This window comes from Nerophis ophidion, linkage group LG10 (assembly GCF_033978795.1).
Source record: "Nerophis ophidion isolate RoL-2023_Sa linkage group LG10, RoL_Noph_v1.0, whole genome shotgun sequence".
Classification (NCBI taxonomy): Eukaryota; Metazoa; Chordata; class Actinopteri; order Syngnathiformes; family Syngnathidae; genus Nerophis; species Nerophis ophidion.
Genome location: NC_084620.1, coordinates 63,444,578 through 63,464,107, shown reverse-complemented (window position 1 = coordinate 63,464,107; position 19,530 = coordinate 63,444,578). Strand labels below are relative to the sequence as shown.

The 19,530-nt window shown below is 36.7% G+C and overlaps 1 protein-coding gene across 4 annotated transcripts in view; it reads right to left on the bottom strand.

The window, feature by feature from the left end:
- Window positions 1-1,074: 1,074 nt before the first annotated feature.
- The window catches only part of LOC133561173 (kinesin-like protein KIF21A), an 86,788-nt gene continuing 68,332 nt past the window's right edge, over window positions 1,075-19,530 (bottom strand). The window contains exons 23-36 of one of the 4 annotated variants that reach the window (XM_061914448.1): window positions 15,555-15,720; window positions 15,245-15,265; window positions 14,974-15,031; window positions 13,839-13,893; window positions 13,575-13,750; window positions 13,361-13,510; window positions 8,609-8,745; window positions 8,464-8,548; window positions 8,306-8,395; window positions 8,082-8,240; window positions 3,979-4,096; window positions 3,733-3,903; window positions 1,475-1,674; window positions 1,075-1,377 (exon numbers count right to left, since the gene is read on the bottom strand). In XM_061914448.1, coding sequence (XP_061770432.1) covers window positions 1,320-1,377; window positions 1,475-1,674; window positions 3,733-3,903; window positions 3,979-4,096; window positions 8,082-8,240; window positions 8,306-8,395; window positions 8,464-8,548; window positions 8,609-8,745; window positions 13,361-13,510; window positions 13,575-13,750; window positions 13,839-13,893; window positions 14,974-15,031; window positions 15,245-15,265; window positions 15,555-15,720 — 1,644 coding nt within the window. In that variant the 3' untranslated portion in view covers window positions 1,075-1,319. The remainder of the gene's footprint in view (window positions 1,378-1,474; window positions 1,675-3,732; window positions 3,904-3,978; window positions 4,097-8,081; window positions 8,241-8,305; window positions 8,396-8,463; window positions 8,549-8,608; window positions 8,746-13,360; window positions 13,511-13,574; window positions 13,751-13,838; window positions 13,894-14,973; window positions 15,032-15,244; window positions 15,266-15,554; window positions 15,721-19,530) is intronic. The other 3 variants (XM_061914450.1, XM_061914449.1, XM_061914451.1) reach the window with 3 other exon arrangements.

Genomic DNA, 19,530 nt, shown 5'->3' with positions numbered 1-19,530 from the left:
CTGAATGAAGTCACTTGTACCCAATTAGAACATTACACAAAAACAATTATATAATGTGTGTTATATATATATATATATATATATATATATATCAATCAATCAATCAATCAATGTTTACTTATATAGCCCTAAATCACTAGTGTCTCAAAGGGCTGCACAAACCACCACGACATCCTCGGTAGGCCCACATAAGGGCAAGGAAAACTCACACCCAGTTGGACATATATATATATATATATATATATATATATATATATATATATGATGTATATATATATATATATATATATATATATACGGTAAAATATGTATATATAAAAAAATATATACACATTTTATATATATATATATATATATACATATATATATATACATACATATATAATACACATACAGTACATACATACAGTATGTATATATATACATACATATACACATATATACATACATACATATACTGTATACATATACATACATATATATACACATATACATATATATATGTGTATATAATGTGTGTATATATGTATATATATATATATATATATGTGTGTATACGGTAAAATATGTATATATAAAAAATATATACATTGTATATATACATACATATATAATACACATACAGTACACACATACAGTATGTATATATACATACATACACATACATACATATACACGTATACATACATATACATATATGTACGTACACACATATATACATACATACACATATATATATATATATATTATATATATATATACATACGTACATATATACACATATACATATATACACATGTATATACATACATATACACACATTCACACATATACATACACACATACATATATACACACACATATATATATATATATACACACATATATGCATATATATACACACTTATATATATATATACACACATACATACTCATACATACATATATATGTGTGTGTGTCTATACATGTAATGTGTGTGTATATATTACATATTGTAATATATGTAATGTATTACAATATATTATATAGATATAAACCATAGTTTATATTTTGCAATATATATTGCGCGTATGAAAAAATGGACAAGTAATCTTTGATGTCTGGAAGTCAGTAATCGTTGTGCATCGTTTGCTTGTTTTCTTGTCGGGTTTGGCAGAGAGAAAAGAAGACAACAGAGAGTCAGTAGTACTTTGGTCCTTCCGGGATCGGACTATTGAAAAAGTAGACACACTGCTGGTGAAGCACACACTTAGAAATAGAAATGTCTTGTAGAAAAGGATTCAGCAGCAACAAAATGAGGTTCTGTTTTTTTTAGTAGTCAGTGGACTCCATCTTCTAAACATCCTTTGGCTTCCCAAATCTTCACCGTGCGGTCACTAGTGAAGGAAACAAAAACATGGAGGAAACATAGAACATGGAGGAATGAAACAAAAGATGGAGTGCAAAATCACCAAAGAGTGGACTGAGACTTACTCGGACGCGGTGAAGAGTTGGCTGCTGTTTGTGGCCACGCTGTTGACGGGACTGTCGTGGCCTTGGACCTCGCCCAGGGGTGCGAGTGAGTCCGTGTGCCAGAGGCGCAGCAGCCCGCCTCTGCATCCACTCAGCAGTACTGAAGAGTTGGGTACCACAGCCAGGGCACTGACCCAGTCTGTGTGGCCACTGGCCGTCTGCTAGAGGACAACATCACTTCATTCGAGGTACCAAGCACATTTGTACACACACACACGCACATATATACATACATATATATATATACACACACACACACACAGTGGGGCAAAAAAGTATTTAGTCAGCCACCGATTGTGCAAGTTCTCCCACTTAAAAATGATGACAGAGGTCTGTAATATTCATCATAGGTACACTTCAACTGTGAGAGACAGAATGTGGAAAAAAAATTCCAGGAATTCACATTGTAGGAATTTTAAAGAATTTATTTGTAAATTATGGTGGAAAACAAGTACTTGGTCACTTCAAACAAGGAAGATCTCTGGCTCTCACAGACCTGTAACTTCTTCTTTAAGAAGCTCTTCTGTCCTCCACTCGTTACTTGTATTAATTGAACCTGTTTGAACTCATTATCTGTATAAAAGACACCTGTCCACAGCCTCAAACAGTCAGACTCCAAACTCCACTACGGCCAAGACCAAAGAGCTATCGAAGGACACCAGGAAAAAATTGTAGACCTGCACCAGACTGGGAAGAGTGAATCTACAATAGGCAAGCAGCTTGGTGAGAAAAAATCAACTGTGGGAGCAATTATCAGAAAATGGAAGACATACAAGACCGCTGATAATCTCCCTCGGTCTGGGGCTCCACGCAAGATCTCATTCCGTGGGGTCAAAATGATCATGAGAATGGTGAGCAAAAATCCCAGAACCACACAGGGGGGCCTGGTGAATGACCTGCAGAGAGCTGGGACCAAAGTAACAAAGGTTACCATCAGTAACACACTACGCCGACAGGGAATCAAATCCTGCCGTGCCAGACGTGTCCCCCCCGCTTAAGCCAGTGCATGTCCAGGCCCGTCTGAAGTTTGCCAGAAAGCACATAGATAATACAGCAGAGGACTGGGAGAATGTCATGTGGTCAGATGAAACCAAAATAGAACGTTTTGGTATAAACTCAACTCGTCGTGTTTGGGGGAAGAACAATACTGAGTTGCATCCCAAGAACACCACACCTACTGTGAAGCATGGGGGTGGAAACATCATGCTTTGGAGCGTTTTTTCTGCTAAGGGGACAGGACGATTGATCCGTGTTAAGGAAAGAATGAATGGGGCCATGTATCGTGAGATTTTGAGCCAAAACCTCCTTCCTTCAGTGAATGGTTGACCAAATACTTGTTTTCCACCATAATTTACAAATACATTCTTTAAAATTTCTACAATGTGAATTCCTGGATTTTTTCCCCACATTCTGTCTCACACAGTTGAAGTGTACCTATGATGAAAATTACAGACCTCTGTCATCATTTTAAGTGGGAGAACTTTTTTGTCTGTGTGGCCACTGGCCGTCTGCTAGAGGACAACATCACTTCATTCGAGGTACCAAGCACATTTGTACACACACACACGCACATATATACATACATATATATATATACACACACACACACAACATACACATATATACATATACACATATATATATACATATACATATATATATACATATACACATATATATATACACACACATGCACACACAAATACATACATACAGTATATACACACACATAAATATGTATGTACAGTATGTATGTATGTATCTATACACAGGAATTGGATAGACTCGGTAGGTGCCCAAAGATTCACACCTTAGCCAGGAAGTAGTCTTTGCCATTAAGTTGAATGTGCCAGTCCTGTCTTTTGTTGTGTTTATACTTTAAGTATTGTATTTCGCACATGTGCATCTTAGTAATAGTTTATAACTACATTAAGAGACGTTAAAATCTCCATGTAAAATTGCTAATGCTAGCTAGTAGCATACACATGGTATTCCCATGTAAAATGATCAGAGATAATGGAGCCTTTATGTCCGAGCGTTTTCTATCAGGCATACTTGCTTTGTTGGCATTGAAAACTGCAACATTACCTCGAAGCAGTTTGGCTGAGTTTGTGCTGAGCTTTGCTTGTTTCCCTGCCAAGTGTTTGAGTTTGCAACCGGTGCCTATAAAAAATAGGCAACACGGTAGCCATCCCTGCCACTCGATGACACTTGCTCACCTGCAGCAGCTTTTTACTGGTCAAATCCCACTTTTTGACGGAGTAGTCTCTGGAGGCGCTGTAGAAGACGTCCCCGTGCGTAGCGAGCGACTCCACGCTGTCCTGGTGGGCGGAGTCAAAGGTATGGCAGCAGCTGACGCTACCCTGAGCGGCTTCTGCCACCTCGAACATCTGGAGGAGGCGGAATAGTGCAGGTTACTCCGCTGGAGTTTAAAATGCCCTGACGTTTGGAAGTCAGTCTCCTACTTTGACTTGATGGTCTTTGGAGCCAGTGAGCACGAGATCTTGTCCATGACCCAACTTGTCCACCGTCAGACACGTGACCTCTCCCAAATGGCCCACGAGCTTCCCGGTGGAAGCAAACCTAGGCGGACACAACGTTTAAATAAATGACTCTACTATAAAAATGTTCCAGTTAGCAAAATCAGTAACGTATATGCTGCATAACTTTAACTAAAAGTTAAAGTTAAAGTACCACTGATAGTTGGCCCATCCCCTTGTTCCACCCTCTGGGAGGTGAGGGGAGCAGTGAGCAGCAGCGGTGGCCACGCTCGGAAATCATTTTGTTGATTTAACCCCCAATTCCAACCCTTGATGCTGAATGCCAAGTATGGAGTAATGAGTCCCATTTTTATAGTCTTTGGTAGGACTCGAGATTTAAACATTTAAAAGAAAAATTTTAATTGGCAACACTTGTATAAATGTTGTCTATCTGTGTTGGCCCTGCGATGAGGTGGCGACTTGTCCAGGGTGTACGCCGCCTTCCGCCCGAATGCAGCTGAGATAGGCTCTCGCACCCCCCGTGGCCCCAAAAGAGACAAGCTATAGAAAATGGATGGATGGATGTTGGCTGCACTGTAATACTAGAATCGCGTGGTAGATGACCACAATGTATACCACCGGGCATCCTGCAGTTGTTTCTTGTGCAGACCAAGTAAAAACAGCAACATGTTGACACTTTATTGCTTAAGCAATCCAATCCAATCCACTTTATTTATACAGCACATTTAAATAACAAAATGTTTCAAAAGTGCAGCACAACAATATTAAAAACAATATTCAAATACTATCCTGAGCTCCACCAATAATGACTGGAAAAAAAAAAAAAAAAAGCGCAACACAAAAGTCGTCATTCCTGCAGGTGGCGCTGAGACTTGTAGGTAATGTACTATAGAAACATTTAACACATTAGCATCCTGACTTCCAAGTTTACATGTATTTATATATTTATTTAACACATATTCGGAACTCATTTGCAATGTTGACGAGCAAAGAGGCGGCATTTACATGTTAGAAATGTTGAAGCGTGATTATGATCAAACCAAAGGAAAACTTTGGTGGTGTTTCTGTCTGTAATTAAAATTATTGCTATTATTAGATGTAACAAAACAGCTCAGGAATCTAAATATTGAAAAAAAATACTTTGTATTTGTTTGAATGGTTTGAGAATCGTTGTAAACCAGAATCGCAACTTTTTTGACTCATAATTTATATGTATTATACATGTGTGTGTGTGTGTGTGTGTGTGTATATACACATATATATATATATATATATATATATATATATATATATACACACACATATATATACATATACACACACATATATATACATATATACACACACATATATATACACACACATATATATATACATACACATATATATATACACACACATATATATATATATACAAACATATATATATATATATATATATATATATATATATATATATACACACACACACACAAATATATATACACATATATATATATATGTATATATACATACACACGCACCTATATATCTATATATATATATTTATATATATAAAAATATATATATACTGTATATATATATATACACACACGCATACATATGTATGTATATATATAAATATATACATATAAATATACATATATATACACATATATATACATACACATATATATATACATATATATATGTGTATGTGTATATATAAATATATGTATGTATATATATTTGCTGTATGTATGTGTTTCTATATATGTATGTGTGAATATAAACATACATATATATACACACATATATATATATATAAATATACAGTACATATATACATGTATATATATTTATATATATATATATATATATTTATATGTATATATATATACGCATACATACATATGTATGTGTGTATATATATATACATATAAATATAGATATATATATTTATACATATATTTATGTGTGTTTGTGTATATACAGATATATATATATATATATATATATATATATATATATATATATATATATATATATGTATATATGTATATATATATGTTGTATGTATGTGTCTCTATATATGTATGTGTAAATATTAATATATACATATTATATACACACATATATATATATATATATATATATATACACACACACATATACATACAGATATACATATGTATGTTTAAATAGTAATAGATTTACAGATATATAAATATAGATCCCCCAGCATCAAACATGATCATCAAAACATCTTTGTTTTATATTTTAATTAGTCATTATTAGGGCTGCAAAAATTAGTCGACATTGTCAACAAACGTTGACATAAAATCTGTCGCCGACAATTTTATTTGTCGACAATAGTCGTGACGTCATCACTCGTCTTTTTCTGGGCCGTAGTGTGTCACTTGCTAAAACATCCCCAGTGATAACATGTAAAGTGTGAGCATATTTTCTCTTATTCTTGTTTAAAACATGAGTACCTTGCTCATTTTGCAAAGAGGACCTTGTTTTATGGCAGTACAACTGTGGTACGCCAGCCTCTAGAGGCATGATGTTGGACGTCTGGAGGGAGGATGCGGTCTCAGCCTCGGTAAGGTTCTTAGCTTGCACTTTGCTAACTATCTGTGTGTAAAATAACTTCAACTATCATTTTAGCCAAAGTCTTGTCTTCATCAATTCAAGTACTTTTTAAAGCAGTGTTAATTTGCAATGTTGTAAAAAAGGCACTTTATCAAACGTGAACCGCACACACATTTTTTCTTTTAAATTGACAAGATTTTAGTAATCATTAAATTTTTTCTAACAGCTGAATGAGTAGCAGAGTTTCAATATAAATCAACATTAAAGGCCTACTGAAACCCACTACTACCGACCACGCAGTCTGATAGTTTATATATCAATGATGAAATATTAACATTGCAACACATGCCAATACGGCCAAGTCAGTTTACTAAATTGCAATTTTGAAAATCTCCCCGTGAAGTGTCCTGTTGAAAACATCGCGTTATGATGACGCGTGCGTTTGACGTCACCGGTTGTAGCGGACATTTTTTCCCAACCCGATCTAAGCTATAAGTCATCTGCTTTAATCGCATAATTACACAGTATTCTGGACTTCTGTGTTGCTGAATCTTTTGCAATTTGTTCAATTAATAATGGAGAAGTCAAAGTAGAAAGATGGAGGTGGGAAGCTTTTAGCCTTTAGCCACACAAACACGGCCGGTGTTTCCTTGTTTAAAATTCCCCAAAATTAAGCTTTACTATGGATCAGAGCGGTGAAGCAAACATGGATCCCGGCAGTTTTCGGTGAGAAAATTGTGGTAATAAGTCGCCTCTTACCGCAGACACCAACGGAGCTCCTGTCCTGCTGCAGCTGCCGTGACTTCCCTCAGAGACTCTGGCATCAACACACCCGTGGCCACACCCCTCCGACTTTCAGGTACTAATTAATCTCACTAAAACACTAGCAACACAATAGGCAGATAAGGGATTTTCCAGAATTATCCTAGTAAATGTGTCTAATAACATCTGAATCGCTCCTACTGCAATCGCCTTTTTTTTCCTAGTCCTTCACTCTAAATTTCCTCATCCACGAATCTTTCATCTTCGCTCAAATTAATGGGGAAATTGTCGTTTTCTCGGTCCGAATTGCTCTAGCTGCTGGTGGCCATGATTGTAAACAATGTGAGAATCTGAGGAGCTCCACAACCCGTGACGTCACACGCACATCGTCTGCTACTTCCAGTAAAGGCAAGACTTTTTTATTAGCGACCAAAAGTTGCGAACTTTATCGTCGATAAATCCTTTCAGCAAAAATATGGCAATATTGCAAAATGATCAAGTATGACACATAGAATGGACCTGCTATCCCCGTTTAAAAAATAAAATCTCATTTCGTAGGCCTTTAATGAATGAAATAATCATTTTTGTTGATGGTAAAGAACATTCAAAAATAACCGACGTTAAATGTGTGTACGCTTCGGCTAATCGTTAAAATAATCGTTGACTAAACGACTATCAAAATGATCGTTAGTTGCAGCCCTACTCCTAATCTATAGTAATATTGTACTTACTTGCGGAGATCCCACGTGCGTACGGTGTTGCCGGCGGCCGCGTACAGAAAAGAGCCAGAAGGGTTGATGGCGATGTGGTTGATCTGACTCTCTCCCGGAGGTATGCTCAGACTTCTGGCTGAGGAGCAGGTGTCACCTGTGCCCACCTGTCCAGAAGCCCTAACAGCAAAATATCCCGTCATACAGGAAAAACATTTCCAGAAGCGGCGGTGTGGCGTACTTACGTCAGAGTGCGTATACATTTCGCACAATCCCGAATGTCCCACACTTTGATGTACGCGGTGGAGACGGTGAAGACCAGGCTGGAGGTGTACCTGGATGACCACACAGGACAACATCAAGACCTACTTTCAGTGCTGAGCCTCTTCCTGGGGTTTGCTACCTGACAGAGACGACGCTGCCGGGATGCTCCGCTAAAGACATGATCTCCTGACCCGTCACCAAGTTCCACACCTTACACATTCGGTCTGAGGGCAAACACGCATTAGGCAGGACGGTGGAAAAATTGGAAAATCTTTGTCGTTTACCTTTCGATCCAGTAAAGAGCAGATCTTCTGTGGCGTCCACACAGAGGACAGGCTTGGTATGTCCCTCGGCGACGTGGACACAATGAAGTTTGGCTGCCTTGGCGGTCTTTGGAGACGGCACAGGGTTGATCACGCCTCTGGAATATACCAGACAACAAACGCACACATTGGCTAACCTTCCTCTATATAATCTCAGCTACAATTGGGTGGAAGGCGGGGTACACCATGTACAAGTCACCACCTGGATGACAGATTTTAAATGATAAATACATAAATAAATGGGTTGTACTTGTATAGCGCTTTTCTACCTTCAAGGTACTCAAAGCGCTTTGACACTACTTCCACATTTACCCATTCACACACACATTCACACACTAATGGAGGGAGCTGCCATGCAAGGCGCTAACCAGCACCCATCAGAAGCAAGGGTGAAGGGTCTTGCTCAGGACACATCAGACGTGACGAGGTTGGTACTAGGTGGGGATTGAACCAGGGACCCTCGGGTTGCGCGCGGCCACTCTCCCAACGAGCCACAATGTTTACTGTGGATGATCTTGACTGGCCTGCACAGAGTCCTGACCTGAACCTGATAGAACATCTTTGGGATAAATTAGAACGGAGACTGAGAGCCAGTCCTGTCAACCTACATCATTGTGTGGAAAATGGTGGAAAATTCCAAAAACACACTCCGCAACCTTGTGGACAGCCTTTTCAGAAGAGTTGAAGCTGTAATAGCTGCAAAAGGTGGACCGATATCCTATTGAACCCTACGGCTTAGGAATGGGATGGCACTTCAAGTTCATACAGTATGTGAGTCAAGGCAGGTGGCGATATACTTTGACAATGTAGTGTACATACATACATAAATACATACACACACACAAATATATATATATATATATATATATATATATATGTAGGTGTGGGAAAAATCCCAAGAATACTTCATCTCTACAGAACTGTTTCATGAGGGGTTCTACCACGGTATTGAGCACTATTCTCTGGATAATCCAATCAAGACACACATATATATACACACACACACACACACACACACACCGTATTTTCCGCACTATAAGGCGCACCGGATTATAAGGCGCACCTTCAATGAATGGCCTATTTTAAAACTTTGTTCATATTTAAGGGGCATAGAAAAGATGCTATAGTAGAGGCTGGGGTTACGTTATGCATTCTTTGGATCAGGGGTGTCAAACTCAAATACAGAGTGGGCCAAAATTTAAAACCAAACAAAGCCGCGGGCCGAGGTTGAACAAATTAACCTTTTTAATAGGGACCCAAACAAGTTTTGCATTGAATATTGAACAAGCAAGGCTTATATAACTTTATAGTGACATGCAAAATCCAGTTTCAAATAATAATAATAATTAAAAAATAGCAATGGCATATCAAATAAAATTTTAATAAAAATTGAATGCCTCTTTTTGGCGGTGGGGTTGAGTTAGGGCGGGGTTTGGTGATAGCAGGGGGTGTATATTGTAGTGTCCCGTAAGAGTTAGTGCTGCAAGGCGTTCTGGGTATTTGTTTTGTTTATGTTGTCTTACGGTGCGGATGTTCTTCCGAAATGTGTCATTCTTGTTTGGTGTGGGTTCACAGTGTGGCGCATATTTGTAACAGTGTTAAAGTTGTTTATACGGCCACCCTCAGTGTGACCTGTATGGCTGTTGACCAAGTATGCCTTGCATTCACTTGTGTGTGTGTATAAGCCGCATATATTATGTGACTGGGCCGGCACGCTGTTTGTATGGAGGAAAAGCGGACGTGGAGACAGGTTGTAGAGAACGCCAAAGGCAGTGCCTTTAAAGCCCACCCCAAATATTGTTGTCCCGGATGAAATTCGAGAGTCTCCCGGGAAAATCGGGAGGGTTGGTAAGTAAGAGTATTAGCAGTAAATGCGGTGTTACAGCGGTGGGCCAGCTCTAATGTTAATTTGATATTGCCTCAAGGGCCAAGTGAAGTTACACGGCGGGCCAAATTGGGCCCACGGGCCAGAGTTTGACACCCATGCTTTAGATGGAGCTGCGCTAAAGGGAAAGTTAACAAAACAGTCAGATAGGTCAGTCAAACTTTATTAATAGATTACAAACCAGCGTTCTGACAACTCCGTTCACTCCCAAAATTAATAAATAGCTATTTTAACATTTTCCCCGAATCAATAAACACGTAAAAAACAGTCTGATACTGTCACGGTAAATCAAACGTTGGTGCAATCACAATATAGTAACACTCGAAATAGTGCAAAGCAATAATATATCAATAACTCAACGTTGCTCAAACGATAATGTCACACAACACAACACACAAAATAAACATGTAAAGCTCACTTCATTAAAACATTTGTCATCCACAAATCCCTCAAATTCTTCTTCTTCAGTGTCCAAATTAAACAGTTGGGCAAATACGACATCCAACATCCGGACCGTCTCGTCAAAGTCGTCATTAAACGAGTCAGTGTCGCTGCTGCTAATGTTAAATTCTGTCGCTGCTGGTCTATTCCCGTGTTGTACCGTGTGACTGATCGCCTTGAGTTTAAACTTTGTGACGTAAACATGTCTCTTAAAAGGAGCCATTTTGGGGTCTTTACATAAACACACAGATATATCCCAGCATGCACCGCATGGTTCTTCTCCTACGGGGGAAAATGAAGTCGGTGGCTGCTTACCCTCGTTGCGAGACCTGTTGTGGCTCAATATTGGTCCATATATAAGGTGCACTGGATTATAAGGCCCACTGTCAGCTTTTGAGAAAATTTAAGGTTTTTAGGTGCGCCTTATAGTGCGGAAAATACGGTACTTATTTTTTTTATTCCAAAACCCGCAATACCAGGTAATTAAACCTATAAGTAATATACACGTAACAAAGAGCTGGTGCATATTAAGTACAATATCTAGAGCAGGGGTGCCCATTACGTCGATCGCGAGCTACCAGTCGACCGCGGGGGGTGTGTCAGTCGATCTCCAGCCAGGCTTTTAAAAAAAATAGACCTAAAAATTAGTGATCATCAATCTTCACCAAGACGTCACTTAAATGACATTCACGGTACCAGAGGGTCTTGTGAGATGACGCTGGCTGCGGCAAGATCATTATTATTAAAAATGACCGAGAGGAAGGCGAGGAAGGCTAACTAAATACAGAGTCTCGGAAAACTGGCGTGCACAAGTGATCCCTCAGAAAGCTGGCGTGCACATCACTTGTGCACGCCAGCTTTCCGAGACTCTTATTTTGTTAGCGCAGGCAGCATGAAGCAGGGCTTTTATTGTGAAGATAGGAAATGTGCAGTCGGCCTTTAGAGTTTTGACGGAAGGGACGGCGCGAAAGTCTGTTGAAATAAAAAGTGTTTCTCGCCTTCCTCTCTGTCATTTTTTCATAATAATGAACTGGCAGCAGCCAGCGTCATCTCACAAGACCCTCGGGTGCCGTGAATGTCAATCAAGCAAGCTACGGAATTTGCCGCCAATGTTTTTCTTGTAAAGTGTATGGAAGCTGGATGAATTAGATGCCAAAAACCAACCACTCTCATGTGCTATTGTACAGAAAGGACAACTTTTTTTCTCCGCCATTTGAAAATGTGGGCGTTATCATCATTACTGTCTGATTCCAATCAATGCAAGTCATCAGAATCAGGTAATACACCAACTTATATTCTTGTCTTCGTGAAAGAAAGACATCTATATGTGTTACACATGCTTGTATTATCATTAAACACATTTAACTTGTTTACAAAAATGCCTCTTTCATAAATAAATAAATATAAATGATGTATATAAATGAGGTAGATCCCCTCGAGTTGGTCAATTGAAAAGTAGCTCGCCTGCAGAAAAAGTGTGGGCACCCCTGATCTAGGGTATATAGGGAACAACAAAAGACAAGATGGGAACATGCTATGTCATGGCAAAGACTATTTCCTGACTACGACAACACACAGAGTAGGAAATGAAATAAATGCATACTTGCAAGTGAGACTCAGTGTAAGAAAACAATATAGCTACTACAGCACAGTTATCTTTATCAGCTCGGTGTTAAGAATGTTTTTACATGATTTATATTGTGTGTGTGTATGTGTGTGTGTCGTGGAGGGAAATGGGGCTGTTAGTGTGCGTGGAGGGGAGGGGACTGACTGACTGTTTGAGCCTGGAATTATTTTAAATGTAAAGCACTTTGTGCTGCATTTTATATGTATGAAAAGCGCTACACAAATACAATTTGATTGATTGAAATGTTAAATACAAAACATAGTAATATTAAACAAATTAACATTTATTACCACGCAAAAGTACCCAAAATAGGTACCGTATAAATTACTGGAATTAATTCCCAGAAACCAAGAATGGGTACCCCATTAGTTCGAATGTAAAAAAAGTACCCATACCTAATTGTATCTTGTATGGGAAATGAAAAAAGAAAAGACAAATAATACCCATGAGTTTCAAAGAAAACAGAATGGTCTATTCTGGACCCAAAAAAATATAGAAATCTCCATTTTACATGTAATATGTTGCCATGACAACACTTATGATGAGTTGTCCAAATGATATTTCCCGAGAGAAATAAGACAATACAACTACTTGTGTAGTGCCGTAGTTGTAATTGTAAAGTGCTATAATTGTAGTTGTGTAGTGCTGTAGTTGTAATTGTGTAGTAGCGTAGTCGTGATTGTGTTGTGCTGTAGTTCTAATCATGTCGCTGTAGTTGTGTAGTTGTATTTGTGTAGTGCTGCTGCATTGTACTTCTTACAATGTTTTGTGGTCACTCCCTTTACTTCTTCCATCCCCCGTGCAGACAAGATTGGCTGTCGGCCCTTTTTCCTGCAGTTTCCTGCGGCTGAGAGGCGAGCGCTCAAGTTGCTTCCTCTCAGCGAGGCTTGTTGGTGACCTGGTTCTGAAACTACAAATCAAAAGGAGTTTTTGTTTTTTATACATGGTTTTTAAAGACGTTGCCTGTAACTTACATCCCGCCCGGACGTGTCAGAGACGGGGAGACGGTTTGTTCGCGGTCAGGAGTTCCGTCCTGGTGCTCGATGACAGGAAGCAAAGGGCCAGAGAAGTCTCCTGTGGGGGAGTCGAAGGATGGATCCCCAGCGCTGGCGTAAAGCAGTTCCATCTGGGTCGTGGTCCTCCTGCGAGCCTGAAAGTAAAGAACAGTAATCATTAAAAAAAATAAAAAATACATAGCCTTTACATAAAAGGTAAAATAATAGCGCATACTACAGTACCTTACTTCTCGGCCTGGAGTCGCCACATAACTTCATCAGATCTGATGCCAGTGTGCTGAAACAATGCAACAAAAGCTTTGATAAAAATATATTTATAATTAATAAATATAAATTGTAATTACATTAAATATATATACATTTTGTTTGACAAATTGGCTACATTATCCTTTCAATTAAAAAGGTTGGTTTAACAAATACATGGATAATATTGTTTGGATATGTGTTCAGAAGAATTTTGGGATAAAAATGCATAATTTTGACTAATTTCCTATAATTTTATTTTAAATAGTCAAGTGGGTTCATTCATATTATCTATTAACTGACTTTATTTTGGCTTGCATGAACAAAAGTTGAAATAATTTCAATTAATTTGATTTATTTATTATTGAATTTAAAAAAATATATATTTATGTATATGTGTGTATAACTATACACATACATACATACACTTATACACAAATTGTATAAATGTATATATACACACACACATACAGTATATATACACATATGCATACATACATACATACATACACATACATACATACATACAAATACATCCATATATACTTAAATACACACACACATCAACACACACACACATCAACACACACACACAACACACACACACACACATTTCAATAGGTAATTTGTTCTTCAAATATATATATACAAATATATATATATACATACATATACACACACACACATATATATATACACACACATGTATATTTATTTTTATATATATACACATACAAACACACACATATATATATATATATACACACAAATATATATACACGGTGTATACACATATATATACATATATATATATATATATATTTATGATACATATTATATCACTTATTGAAGCAAATATATACATTTAAATATAATCATTTTAACATATTTTATTAATCAACAATAATTATTAGAATCGGTGCTTCACTTTTTGTTGGCTTAGACACTAAATTGTCAAGCTCATATGAAAAATCATATGTCACGTCATATAAAATACTTCAGTTTGGTGCATTCAACCAATCAAAAGTTGTACTTCTTTAATCATTTTGTAACTAAAAAGTGCAGACCTAAATAATGGAAGATGTTCTGTAGTTTTTTTTCACTTATTTTGTACCTGCCCTCTGCAGCCGAGCTGTGGGTGGACTCGTCGCTGCTGCTTTCATCTCCATTTTCTACAATTGGGGGTAAAACATGCGATGTAATCATCAATTTGTGCTCTTAAAGTGACGGCACACGTTACTGCAATTTCATGTAAAACAAAAACAAAACAGGTGGAGACACGGAGGGAACTAAACACAATATTACACAATAGAGTTCTGGCCACTGGGTTAGTCTTAAAAAGGGTCGGACACACAATAGCTACATTTGATGCATCTCTTACTCACCTGGCAACAGGTAACCTAACACTTGGGTTGACCCAAATACACCAGAGAAAACAAACAGAAATCAAATTCAAACCCAAAAATGAAAATGGGTTGCATTTAATCCTACAGGCTGGAAAGAGTGTGAACATAGACATTTTAAGTCTTTTTATGGGTGAGTCCTTTAATGATAGTTTACCCGCCCCATGAAATATGCACCCTTGTGGCCATAATTAGTGTGGTTACCGAAACAAATGGTGCGTGTAAAATCAAATGCAACCGTATAAATGATGATTAACACGTCTGTCATGGTGTAATGTCAGCTGTTACCGACCTTGCAGGGCACTGCCCAGCAGGGCGTCCAGCTCAGGGTTGATCTCGGCTTTCTCCTTCAGCATGTGGAACAGCAGCTGATTCTGGGTGGCGCTGTTGATCTCCGTCTGCTTCAGCCGGCCCTCCATCACCTTCAGCTGGGAGTCTTTCTGGGCCGCCTGCAGACCCTGCAAATTGACAACATAAAAAGGTTATCACTGCAGGAAATAGTTTCCTGCTAGACCCGTGTTCCTATTTTTCACCATTTTCATGCCTGTCAAAGACACATTTCAATAAAAATGTATCCATCTAATCCAGGGGTGCCCATTACATCGATCGAGAACTACCGGGTGAGTCAGTCGATCACAAGCCAGGCATTAAAAAAATAGACATAAAAATGAGCAATCATCAATCTTCACCAACACTTCACTTTCGTCAGTTGTTTGACATTCTTGGAGGATCTTGTGAAATGATGCTGGCTGCTGCGAGCTCATTATTAAGAAAAAAATCACTGACAGGACACTTTTTATTTCAACAGACTCTTGGGCCCGTACTTGCTGTCAAAACTCTAAAGACGGACTGCACAGTTCCTGTCTTCACCATAAAAGACCTGCTTCATCCTGCCTGTGCTAACAAAATAAGAGTCTCAGAAAGGCAGCGTGCACAAGCTAGCGAGCTACGGAGTTTGATGCCAATGTATTTCTCCCCCGCCCTCAGCGACCGCTCCCTCTCCTCGCTCGCCCACACTGACGTCACTCACCTGCTGTCAACACATTAAAGCAGTGGTTCTCAAATGGGGGTACTTGAATGTATGCCAAGGGGTACGTGGGATTTTTTAAAAATATTCTAAAAATATCAACAATTCAAAAAAATCCTTTATAAATATATTTATTGAATAATACTTCAACAAAATATGAATGTAAGTTCATAAACTGTGAAAGGAAATACAACAATGCAATATTCAGTGTTGACAGCTAGATTTTTTGTGGACATGTTCCATAAATATTGATTTTGATGATTACTTCTATGTGTAGAAATCTTTATTTATAATTGAATCACTTGTTTATTTTTCAACAGGTTTTTAGTTAATTTTATATATTTTTTTCCAAATAGTTCAAGAAAGACAACTACAAATTAGCAATATTTTTGCACTGTCATACAATTTGATAAATCAGAAACTGATAACATAGTGCTTTATTTTACTTCTTTATATCTTTTATTCAACCAAAAATGCTTTGCTCTGATTAGATTAGATTAGATAGTACTTTATTTATTCCGTCAGGAGAGTTCCTTCAGGAAAATTACAATTTTCAGCACAATCCCATTCAAGATCAGACAAACATTACAGGGAGACAGAACAGGATCGCTGACGGGTCTGCCGGCTTCCAGCGCCCCTTACAAAAAAGATGACATACAGGTAAACAGGGGGGGATGGGAGAAAAGAATAGAAGATTAAAATAAAATAAAAAAAAAATCGGTGTTAGCCTGGGCCCTGGAGTGGGGGTGCAGACTGAGGCCAAGGGAAAAAAAAAATAAAAAAATTAGGGGGTACTTGAATTAATTAAATGTTCACAGGGGGTACGTCACTGAAAAAAGGTTGAGAACCACAGCATTAAAAGGGCCACACACACATATGCTACTCTCATAACAAAGTGTTTAAAAACGAGTATGCAAGTTGGACAAATGAGATGCCAAATCCAACCGCTTTCATGTGGTATTGGACAGAAAGGAGGACTTTTGTTCTCCTCCTTTTGAAAATGCGGACGCTATCAGCACCATTGTCTGATTCCAATCAATGCAAGTCATCAGAATCAGGTAATACTCCAACTTATATTCTTGTCTTCATGAAAGAAAGGAATCTATATGTGTTAAACATGCTTGTATTATCATTAAACACCATTAACTTGTTGACAAAAATGTCTCTTTCATAAATAAATAAATATAAATTAAAAATATGAATGAGGTAGATCTCCTCGACTTGGTCAATTGAAAAGTAGTTCACCCGCAGAAAAAGTGTGAGCGCCCCTGATCTAATCATTTTAACCTTGGGTATGGACTTTGTATTCATCCATCCCATTCATCCATTTTCTACCGCTTATTCCCTTTGGGGTCGCTGGTTCCTATCTCAGCTACAATCGGGCGGAAGCCGGCGGACACCCTGGACAAGTCGCCAGACAACATTCACACACTCGGGCCAATTTAGTGTTGCCAATCAACCTATCGACTTTGTATTCATGTTAAGTTAATTTAAAAATATTATAAACAAAAATGATTGAATTACTTTTTTGTTATTTTTATTTGAATCATCCCCAAAAAATTATGTTATTTGTTTTCCTAGTCAAATCTAAATTTCCAAAATATTTTTAAAATATTTATTTGTGATAATTTGCTTTAACTACAATATGTTTAATTATATCATATTTTTGGTATTGCTATTGTTTTATTTTATTTGATAATTTGATTTATTTGTCTAACAATGTCTTTAAAATTCACATTACTTATACTTTGTTCAACCTTAATTGTCTTTTTAAAACATATTTCTGATCTAAAAACGGCCATTATGTTTGAAGATATTATTAGTTATTGTTTTCTATTTGTATTTTGTACACGCATGTATATTTCAGATTTTATTTTTTCCCTTTGTTAAAGTATTCTTATCAAAACAAAGGCTAATTATGTTGTATTATATTATTTAATATTGCTGTTGTTTGAATTCATAAATTATATATATCCAAGTCTTATGTTCTTTTTAAAAACATACTCCATCCATCCATTTTCTACCGCTTATTCCCTTTGGGGGTCGCGGGGGGCGCTGGCGCCTATCTCAGCTACAATCAGGCGGAAGGCGGGGTACACCCTGGACAAGTCGCCACCTTTTCATTCCAATTCCAATTCATTACAATTATATTGTAATGAATTATATTTCCTAATATTGTATTTGTACAATACTATTGTTTTTAAAATTGTATTTATATTTCCATTATATATTTAAATTGCACACTATTGTTTATGGTCTTTTTATTAAAAAATGACTTATCTAAAAATTCCACTTAAACATTATTATCATTTTATTAGTTCACATTTATATTATTTTAAAATTAATAATCCATTCATTACAATTGCATTTTATATTTTTCCACATTGCTATTGCTTTATAAGGTTTTAAATAATATTTATATTTTACTATTTTTATTGTCTGTTGTTAAAAATACAATTATCTAAAAATGCTGAAAAAGTTTTATGATATTGTTTTATGCTATAAATATTAAATATTAAATATTTTTTTAAAACATTTTTTTAAAACACATTTTTCATCTAAAAATGACCATTGATTTATTATTAGTATTCATTATTTCACACTGCTAAAGTTCTATCTTATATCTCTAAATCAGGGGTCACCAACCTTTTTGAAACCAAGATCTACTTCTTGGCTACCAGTTTGATACACACTTAAATAAATTACCAGAAATAGACAATTTGCTCAATTTACCTTTAACTCTATGTTATTACTAATGATTAATGATATTTATCTTTGTGGAAATACTGATCATCTTAATGATTTCTCACAATAAATATATATTTTTGATGACATGTTTTAAATAGGTTAAAATCCAATCTGCACTTTGTTAGAATATATAACAAATTGGACAAAGCTATATTTCTAATAAGGACAATTCATTATTTCTTCTAGATTTTCCAGAACAAAAATTTTAAATTAAATTCAAAAGACTTAGAAGTAAGATTTTTAATTGATTCTACAGATTTTCTAGATTTGCCAGAATCATTTTTTGGAATTTTAATCATAATAAGTTTGAAGAAATATTTCACAAATATTCTTTGTCGAAAAAACAGAAGCTAAAAAGAAGAATTAAATTAAAATTAATTTATTATTCTTTACAATAAAAATAAAAAAATACTTGAACATTGATTTAAATTGTCAGGAAAGAAGAGGAAGTAATTTAAAAGGTAAAAAGGCAAAAGGGTTCAAAAATCCTAAA